Consider the following 9,978-nt stretch of genomic DNA (forward strand, 5'->3'; position numbering starts at 1 on the left):
CTCCTAACATGATCCCCCTGCTCCCTTCCTATGGGTTTTTGGATCAGCAATGAAATCGCTACCAATGGTCATCTGGGCTGTCACTCTGACGCACAAGCCCTGTGGAGACTTTGTCCCCCTCCTGTGGAAGCATCTCCCCAGGGGATGTCAGATGCTGCATGGACCCTGGGCTTTCCGCCCCGTCAAGCCAACAATATCAGAGACATGCAAACTGTTTGACCTGGATCCCTTGGGTGAGGAAACCCTGGGCTCAGGGAAATGAGAGAGAGGGCAAAGGAGGGAGCCACCGAAACAACAAATCTGTGCACAACAGTAACCCCCTGGTGCCCTGTTCACAAGCTGAGCCGTGGCAGCCAGCCACCAAAGCGCACGGCCGTACTCTCTCCCCTCTACGCCGCGCACGAGCTCATCCTGGCAAATGGCAAACCCGTGCGCAAAGCGCAGAGCAGCACGCATTCAATGGGAGCCCCTTTTCCACGTGGCAGAGTCACCCCCTCATGGGTATTTGTCCAGCCTGGCTGGGGTTTTTTTATGGATTTGCCAGTTGCCAGAAAAATCAATCATTTAATCTGCGGGATTTTTTTTTAAAATACAGGGCTAAAGTTTTGCATTATCATCACAACACCCCGCGTATCTACTGCTAGAACTTTCTGTGTCCAGCTAAAGGTGCTGCCATGTTCCCACTCCAGCACTGGAAGTGAGAAAACGACGTTATCAGTCTTGTCTATACCGGTTCTCTCGCTAGATATTCTAAATGGCTGTTGAAGGGGGGGCTGCAGAGCTGCCTTGTCACTGGGGTTGTGGAAGGCTTGCCTTGTATGTGGGGGGGTGCCGGGTGTTTTTTTGGGGGGGAGGTTGCATTTCAAAGGCGGTAACCCTATGCAGGAGGGAAAGCAGAGGGAACCAGCCGCTGGGGGACAGGGTGAGACATGGAGGGGAATCTCCTGAGAGTGGGGGGACCTGGGTGACTCCCCATTGCACACAGTTTGGGGGGCTCAAGGAAACACACCCCGGCGGGGGGGGGCTGGGAAAATCACCCCAATAAACATAGCTGTGCAGCAGCCATTAGACTGGCTTGGGGCCACCTGAGTCTCCCCCTAATTGAAACCCAGCTGGGGGGGGCTCTCCTAGGATTTAAGCGCAGCTCTGTTCTAGCCCCCGACCCCGTAACTCTAGTAGGTCGGGAGGTGGGGGGGAGGGGCTGCTTCTTTCTCAGGGACTGTCCCTTTAAGGAGATTCCCGCGTCGCTCCCAGTGTCCCGTCCCGGCGTCAGCCAATGGCGCGGCGGGGTGGGCGGGGCGAGTGGAACGCGGGAAGCGGCCGGGCGGGGGGCGGCTACATTGTTGCCAGTTGGGGCGGGTGGGTCTGTAACCGCCGGGGGGCGCGGAACCCCAGCGGCGCCGATCCTCGGGCCCGATCCCCGGCTCCCCGCGGCCCCGCCCCCGCCGGCCTCCTCCTCCCCGGTGCCCAGCGGCTCTGGCTGCCCCCTTCCCCGGGCTGCTGATCTCTCCTTCCCGGCCGCCCCCGGATCCCACCCCGGGACCCCTCCCCGGGGCCGGCAGGCTCCGGCCCAGCCCCTCCGGTCCCCGCGGCCCCGGCCCCCGGGCCTCCCCTCGGCCCGCTCCCCATGGAGAACTTCCAGAAGGTGGAGAAGATCGGCGAGGGCACCTACGGGGTTGTCTACAAGGCCAAGAACAAAGTCACCGGCGAGGTGGTGGCGCTGAAGAAAATCCGCCTGGATACGTGAGTCGCCCTCCGGGGAGTGCCAGGAACCCCCCCCCCTCCTCTGGCCGGGGGGTAGCTCCAGGGTTGGGGGGAGGCGCGGGGGGTTCTCCCGGCAGTGGCACAGGAGGGGCTGGGTAGATTGGAGGGCTCGGGGGTTTCTGCAGAGCCCACGGGGGGGAGGGGGATGAAGCCTGTTGCACCTTGGGGTGCCGATCTGGCAGAGGAGGGGGGCTATGGAGTGTCCCCTGCTGGACTGGCAAATGCCGGGGGGGGGGTGTGTGCCAGTGTCCTCCCCCCAGGCTGGGCCGGATCCGTTGGGCGGTGGAGCCGTCCCCTGGCCTTTGGGATGAGCTCACGGGGCAAAGGGCGGGGTGGGTCCGTGGGCAGAACCAGGCCCTCGGGCAGGTGGCTGGGTGCGGTTTTGTTCCCACAGCTCCCGTGAGATCAACCCATCGGATGACAGGCACCGGCAGAGAGAATTGTCACGCGCTCGTTTCTGGGGGAGGTGTCTTCTGTCCCCCCTAATGCCCCGACAAAGGTCACCGGGTGGCTTTGACACCACTCAGTCACACGCTGCTGGGGGTCAAAGTTGGGCGTTGCCTGTAGTTTCACTGAAACACGGGTCTCCTTAAAGAAATTCCCTTCCCAGGTGCAGGGAAGGCATACCCCAGCTGGCCTCCGCGGGCTTTGCCTCTCAGCCGCCCGCACGGGTCGTGCCACCCGCACACGCTTCGGGGGTGTCGCTCTTCAGGCGGGCGCGGGTAAAGTCGGTCCCATTGGACAGCTCGTGGGAGACGGCTGAGTGGGTCTCAGGCCCGTTCCCAGTAGGAGGTTGTGTTAACGCTGAATCTGCTGCTGGCATCCTGGGTCTGGGTCTGGGTCCACACTCTGAGGAGGTGTTGATCACATGGAGAGGTTCAGAGAAGAGGCAGGAGGATGGTTAAAGGATTTGAAAACCTGCCTCGTAGGGACAGACTCCAGGAGCTCAGCCTGTTTAACTTAGCAAAGAGAAGGGTCAGGGCGACTGGCAGTTTTTTCAGTCAAGGTTGGATGTTTTGCTAAGAGCTCGGCCCCGGTTCAGCCGGTTACTCCTGGCTGTCTTGCTGGCGCTGGTCAGTAGAGTCTGGTGCCACTCTCTGCTCATGAGTGTCTGGGGGGGTGGGGTGGGGATCAGGGCAGTGGGGAAATGCCCCAGGGGCCTGGCGATATCCCAGTGAGAACAGGGAGCTGATCTGCTGCACTTCGCAATTGGTGCCCAGGCCCAGCAGCTGGTGTGGTCCTTCGGGCCCCTGCGTTCAGGGGCAGATGTGCCGTGTCCCCATCGGCTCTGCATAGATCACTAGGAAGAGCAGGAGTGTCGTCCCAGTGTCCAAAGCTGTCCCCTCTCCTTGCTGCTGCTGCTGCTTCCTTCCACCCCAGAAGTGGCTGCATTTCCGTGGTGCCGCATCTGTGAAAAGGACTTTAGGCTCATCACCGTTGCACTTGGCCAGAGCCTGTGTGCTGGGCTGAGCTGGGGCTGGAGTTTGTAGACCACCAGGCGTAAGCGGCTTCAGAGCCACTGACGTCCTGGGGGCTGGGAAGGGGGTGAATGGAGCCCCAGACCTTCTGCGTGTCTCCAGCCTTCCCATGGCTTCCCTCCCCCCTGCAGAGAGACGGAGGGTGTCCCCAGCACGGCGATCCGGGAGATCTCCCTGCTCAAGGAGCTGAACCACTCCAACATTGTCAAGTAAGTGGGGGCAGGTGGGGAAGTGAGTTTGGCCTAGCGGGGTTATCGAGGTCGCTGGAGGCCAGGATCCAGAGCCTCCGGTGGGGATTCATTTGTGAAATTCATTTGCGTGTCCCGGCGCACGAGCTCATTGCACCGCGTGCTGCCAGCTGCCAGCACCAGCAGCCTCAGCAGAGGCCAAGACAGGCATGGGCCATGGCGTGTGAACACCCCCAGCCCTCCTCCGAGGGCCTGTCTGGGGCAGGAGGGGTGACGTCTCCTCGTTTTGCTCCCTGCGCGTTCAGGCTGCTGGACGTGATCCACACGGAGAACAAACTCTACCTGGTCTTCGAGTTCCTGAATCAGGACCTGAAGAAGTTCATGGACTCGTCCTCCATCAGCAGCATCCCTCTGCCCCTGATCAAGGTAACTGGCCCGGCCCGGCCCGCCGACTCCCTTATCCTGCCAGCCGGTCACCCAGCCTCCCCTCTGACCCCAGCCCTGTCCGCCTCCCACCCCGCAGAGCTACCTGTTCCAGCTGCTGCAGGGCCTGGCCTTCTGCCATTCCCACCGGGTGCTGCACCGTGACCTCAAGCCCCAGAACCTGCTCATCAACGCCGAGGGAGCCATCAAGCTGGCGGACTTCGGGCTGGCGCGGGCGTTCGGTGTGCCCGTGCGAACCTACACCCACGAGGTGCGTGCGTGGGGGGCTCCCCCCTCGTTCAGCCGCCTGGCTTCCTGCCGGGAGCGGGGCGCCAGGGGCTGGGCGGTGAGAGGGGCCACCTCACCAGGATAGGCGCCTCCTGATGGGGCTGAGTGTCCCTGTCCGCCCTGCACCAGGACCCCCGCCTCCAGCTGGCTGATCCCATCTCATTCAGTGCATGTGTGACAGGACCGGCCGATCACGGCTGGCCCAAGGGGGGTGAGTTGCAGGCTCCCCCCCGGCTTAACCTCCCCTGTAACGACTGAACCCGGGACCCGTCCTCCTGATGACTCCACCACCACCACCAGCCCCTAGGGAGTGGGTGAGCCAGCCCATGGGTCACGGTGCGCTGCCCCTCCGTCGCTGCGCCAGAGTCCCACGAGGGAGAGGAGCGTCTAACGGCCGCAGCCCCAGGCTGGGAGCCTGGACTCTGGGTTCTATTCCTGGCTCCCCCAGAGATTCGCGGTCTCTCCTTGGGTGAGTTGCTCGTTCCGTGCCTCAGTTTCTCCATCTGCAAAATGGGGATAACGACGCTTCCCAGGGGGCCTCTTGTGTGTAAAGTACTTTGGGGTCCTTGGAGTGGAGAGGGCGATCGACATCCCTGCTGTGATTAACAAGCATCCCCCCCCCCGACACTTCCCCAGGTGGTGACTCTCTGGTACCGGGCCCCTGAAATCCTGCTGGGCTGCAAGTACTACTCCACGGCCGTGGATATCTGGAGCCTGGGCTGCATCTTTGCCGAGATGGTACGTGACACCTCCCTCTGCCCCGGCCCGAGGCTCTTCTCCTGCAGTCGGGGAGGGCACACGTGGGTGGGGGAGCAGAACGTGCTGGGGGCCTGATCCCGTGCCTAGCCTGTGTTAGCCATCGGTGAGTGACAGGCGACTGTGAGATGGGGGGGTTCCTGCGTTACCCCGCTTCCCTCGGTTCCTTGCTCGTCCAGTCACGCGTTGTGGGGGAGGGGTTGCAGTGGACCAGGGTGAGCTGCACCGTCCTGCCTCCTGTGCCCACGTGTGTGTTCATGCCATCACTGCGCCCCGGTGCCCTCGAGGCCGGCCAGTCTCTCTGCCTGGCCTGGCATTGGGCAGAGAAGTCTGTCTCCCCCCAGCGCGTGAGAGGAAGTGTTAAGGGTGCGAAGGGGACGGGGGCAGATCCCAGCTCGGCTGAAACCCTGTGTGAGTCTCCCACGCCCCCAGCGCCGTCGTCGTCGTGTCCGTTCCCCCCCCCCCCCCCACACTGCCAGAGCTGCTGATGGTGTCACATGGGCAGCCCCCCTGCCCCCACTTCCTTTGCCCGGGGGTGGCTCTGGGATGCACTCGGTGAGGGGTGCTGACCTGCCTGGCGGGAACCAGGAAATAAAAGGGCTCTGTTGCCTTCTCGGGGTGGTGCCCTGCCTGGCATTTCCCCCGTCCTGGGGGAAGGGGTTGTGCTGGCAGCGGGGGTGCAAAGAGGTGTCATGTGGAGCGCATGGGCTGGCGTCTGCATCACGCGATGGAGAGCGGACCACGGAGTGGGATGTTTCCCACGGGAGCCCGCTGGCCGTAACCCTTCGTGCCCAGGCCACTCCCAGCCCTGCTGGTTGAGGTTTTGCTCCTGGGATGGGGCGAGGAGGTGATTCCCAGCATTTGTAGCTGGAGGGGAGCAGGAGATGAGCTACGCTGACTTCCTGTGATACACGGGCCATTCGCTTCCCCCTGCATTGAGCCCGGTGACTGGTGTGTGGCTGACGTATCCCCTGGAAATGCAGCTGGCCTGGATTTGGAGACATCAAGATGGGGAAACCACCACTCCTCTGGAGAGTTTGTTCCAGTGGTTTATTGCCCTGGTTTCCAGTGGTTCACCTCGCCCTGCCCCTGCCAGAGGCAGAATGGCTGTCGGTCCCCGGGCTCTCATATCCCGCCCTGGGGGAGAGACACGGGTGGGAAGCGCTGGCCGTGCTGCTGTAGTGGGAACCCCCCCTCACAGCTTAGTACCCTTGGGAGGTGGGGCTGTGTCGGGATCTCGCTTGACCCCCTCTCCTGCTGTCCAGATCACCAGGCGAGCCCTGTTCCCCGGAGACTCTGAAATAGACCAACTCTTCCGCATCTTCCGGACGCTGGGCACCCCGGATGAGGCCGTGTGGCCGGGGGTCACTTCCATGCCTGATTATAAGCCCAGCTTCCCCAAATGGGCCAGACAGGACTTCAGCAAGGTGGTGCCCACCCTGGATGAGGAGGGGAGAAAGCTGCTGGCTGTGAGTAGCTGGGGGGATCCAGCATCGGCCGGGTATCTTGGTTAGCTCGGTGGTGCGGGAGAGAGGGACGAGGTTTCTTGGGAGAGTGCAGGGCTGGATCCAGGGAGTGGGAGCCGCTTGCCATGCAGCTGTCGGCGAACCCCTTTGCCCTCCGCTTCTGCTCACTGCCCGTGCTAGGTGCAGTCCCTGTCCAGGCTGTGCCGTGTCCAGGCTGCACCCTCAGCGGCAGAACCAGGAACAGACCCCAGGCTCCCTGCTGTAGCTGCCCCCAGCTCAGAGCGGGCAAAAGAACCCCAAAGTCCTGCCTGCCAGGCCCTCCCGCTGTGAGTGGGGCTCGTCCTGGTGTCCCCACCCCAGTCCAACGCACTTGTCACATTGTCTCCCTAAATTCCCCCCGGAGGCATCGGAAGGGTTGGAAATTCTGTCTCGTTCCCTGTCCTTAGTGGGAGTGGTGGTGCTGGAACAACTACTATGGTCCACCTCAGAGGCAACTGCACTTCAGCTTTGGGTGGGTCCCACCTCAGGGCTTCATGGTGAAAGGTGCCATGGCAATGATGGGGTTACCACTCATCCTGTACCCTCCCCCGTGTTCTCCCCACCCACAATAACCCCCCCACCCATCTCCTCCCCAGCAAATGCTGCACTATGACCCCAACAAGCGAATTTCGGCCAAGTCGGCGCTGAACCAGCCCTTCTTCCGGGACGTCACCAAGGCCATCCCTCACCTGCGCTTGTGAAGTGACTTCAGGGAGGGAGCCACCCCAGCCAGGACTCTACTGCCCCCATGCTGGCTCTGTCTGGCCCACGCCCGGCTGTGGCTCCGATAGCAGGGAGATTGCTCACCCTGCCCCTGCAGACTTGCACTTGGCCTCCCGACCGTGCGGATGCTAAAACTGAACCTGTGGGGCCCCCATTGCCCTGGCTGACGTGCCCAATCTATGGCTTTAACCCTCTCCTGAGGGCTTGGATTCCAGCACCAGCAATGGGACCTTCCTCGCTGCAGCTGGGAGCATTACCCCCAGCTGCCTTGGTTGATCCCTTTCTAATTTCATCCCCTTTTCCCTGCCTCGCTGCGCCCCCATCTGAGACTCTTAAAAGATGTCTCGCGTCCTCCAGAGCCCCCCCAATTCTTGCTTCAGCACCAGGGGACCCCGAGCCACGTCGATGGGTGGAAACCACAGAGGGCCCGGCTGGGGAACCATCCTGCCATCGAGCGGTCCAGAGCGGATACGCTCACCCGCCCACCGCTTGGTTCGCATCCAGCACCCTGGAATCTGTGCCGCATGGCAGCATGGGAACCCGGCTGAAACCAATTGTTGTAGCCGGCTCTTCTCATGGCCTCCCCGCAAGATGCCTGCCGATTCTCCGCTCCCTGGCGCGCTCTGAAAGAGAAGGCCTTTGTCTCCAAATGGCGCCCCCGGCCTGGTGGTGCTGCAGTCTGCTTCAAGAGAGACTCTCCACCTGCTGTCATTCTCCATTGATGTGTAAATGGTGCTATGCCAGCTTATGCCAGCTATGGATCTGGCCCCAGAATCCAATGTGCACCGCACTATAGCTGGTGTGTGCATCTTCTGATTTCATGCCAGCCACCAGCTGGACTGTCCCCCACACTCGCTCAGTCAGGCTGTCTCCCAGTGGGAGGACTCCTTGTCTCTCTCCCCTTGGCTCCTATCTTTCCATCCCTGAGCAGCCTCAAGCCATGGAAAGGCTGGCTTCCTGGCCTGGATACATGGGGCTAGATCCCTAATAACTCCATTGGCTTCAGCAGAGCGGTGTGTATTTACACTAGCTGACGATCTGGCCTGTGAAACCCGCACATGCACACGGCCTGAGATTTTTAACTCTCCTCCTCCTCTCCTGTGGGCTTCCCCAGCCGAAATGATGTCTGCGTTTCCCTGGAAGGTCAGCTTCGGACACCCAGGCATGAATGGGATTTAAAATCCGCAAAGAACGGGCTGACCCTGGGGAAGCAGGAGCAACTCAGTGAGTTGGAGAAGTCTTCCACTTAGATTGTCCTGGAGGGTGGGGAAGGATGGCACCATGTTGGAAAGTATCCCCCACTACCTAGCCCTCAGTGACAGCCAGATATTCAGCAACTGTTTCCTTTTAAGTGCAATGCAGACGGGGTGTTTGAATATCCATGCAGCAGGGCTACGATCAAGATCACTGGGGTAACAGCTGTTGCTAGGGGGCAGCTCTCCCAAGAGAGTAACGGAAGAGCTGGTAACGCCTCCCTACAAAAAGCCACATTTGTAAAAGCCTGGAACGTCCCATCATGTGGATGGTGGGCTGCTGTCACTGACCCACCTCCAGATTATTGGGGTCTGCTTAAAGAGGGGATGGGGGAAAATCCAAAACAGAATTAATCACTTGCCAATAGACGAGTAGACAGTGTTTAAAACCAGACGTGGTGTATTTTATAGTAAACCATTTTATATTTAAGGGTTGTTTCTAGAAGTATTTTAGAGGTACAAATTAATATGCAAGGAGAGGAATGATCTGGTCTAGTCAAGATCATTAAGGGAAGCCATGGATTTAGCTCGTAAGCCACCTGGGCCTTTTCCATGTTGGGTCACATGTGAGGGTTGAAAGTCAGAATTGTTCTGTTCCTATCACAGCCATTTTGATCTCTTGTATCTTGAGTTGCGTTGGAGCGGAAAGGTTGTGTCTCATTTCCTTCCACAGGGAACCAGCTTATTCTCAAGTCCGTTGTTTAAGGAGAAATTTAGGGTTAGGACAGCAGCTTAAAGTGCCTGATGGGAACCAGTTTGAGGAGGGAGGTGAAACTGACAGACATGGGAAACTGACAGTCTCAGAGCGGATGGCTACAGAAGGCAGAAGAGAATTTCTCCCAAAACAATGCTCCTGCCAACTCATGATACAAAGGAAGAGATGAAGGAGAGATGGAGAAGGGGGTTAATAGCTACAATAACGGAATATTTGGGAGCATGAATATATATATTTTTGGACTGGAACACATAGGGAACTATTTATAAGGCTGTGTTATAGTTTTAAAGCAGAGCTCTGGATTTGTATGAAGCTTGTTAGGAAAGCACTGGGGAGTTTTTGTAAGTGAATATTTTTAAAAAGCAAACCCTAGAATATATTTGTCTTCCTTGATTTTTGTAATTCTTTGTAGACTGTTTCTTACCAAATGTTAAAAATATTATGTAATTGGTTTATAAATCATTAAAAAGACTCTTAGTTTTAACTTTAGTTGTGAATGTTCTTTCCCCCCAATATCTGTTCCCTTTGAAAATTCTCTTCTATTAGATAAGAGAGGCAGTACTGTGCAGGGGCTAGATCATTTGGAAGCAGGTTCAGTGCTAAGCTCTGCTACAGACTTCCTGTGTGATCGTGGGCGAGCCATTCAGGCCCAGAGCCTCAAAAGTATTTAGGTGCTCAGCGCCCACTAATTTCCATGGGAGTTAGTCACTCAAATACCTTTGAGGATCTGGGTTTAAGAGCTCTAGTCATGGGCCAGGCCCCCTTCGTGCGACGTGCTGTACAAACACAGAAACAAGAAACAGCCCCTGCCCCAAAGAGCTAACAATACCCAATGAGAGACGACAGCTGAAAGAGACCGTTAGCAAAACCGTACCAAGCACACAC

General features: G+C 58.9%; 1 protein-coding gene across 2 annotated transcripts; it reads left to right on the plus strand.

Annotated features, from left to right (window-relative positions):
* Nucleotides 1–1,324: 1,324 nt before the first annotated feature.
* Nucleotides 1,325–9,577, plus strand: CDK2 (cyclin dependent kinase 2). 2 transcript variants are annotated; one of them, XR_010916529.1, is made up of 8 exons: nucleotides 1,325–1,743; nucleotides 3,374–3,451; nucleotides 3,736–3,856; nucleotides 3,954–4,124; nucleotides 4,778–4,879; nucleotides 6,163–6,366; nucleotides 6,999–7,966; nucleotides 8,106–9,577. XR_010916529.1 is itself a non-coding variant. In XM_067529902.1 (7 exons), exons 1-7 carry the CDS (start codon nucleotides 1,628–1,630, stop codon nucleotides 7,101–7,103), a joined length of 897 nt encoding a protein of 298 aa, XP_067386003.1. In that variant the 5' UTR covers nucleotides 1,325–1,627; the 3' UTR covers nucleotides 7,104–9,577. The 2 variants fall into 2 exon arrangements, 1 of the variants encoding a protein (XP_067386003.1); XM_067529902.1 differs by having other exon boundaries at nucleotides 6,999–9,577.
* The last annotated feature ends 401 nt before the right edge of the window (nucleotides 9,578–9,978 follow it).

The sequence above is a fragment of the Emydura macquarii genome, unplaced genomic scaffold, assembly GCF_026122565.2.
Source record: "Emydura macquarii macquarii isolate MOO-44397 ecotype Brisbane River unplaced genomic scaffold, CSIRO-AGI_Emac_v2 contig_2994, whole genome shotgun sequence".
Lineage (NCBI taxonomy): Eukaryota > Metazoa > Chordata > Testudines > Chelidae > Emydura > Emydura macquarii.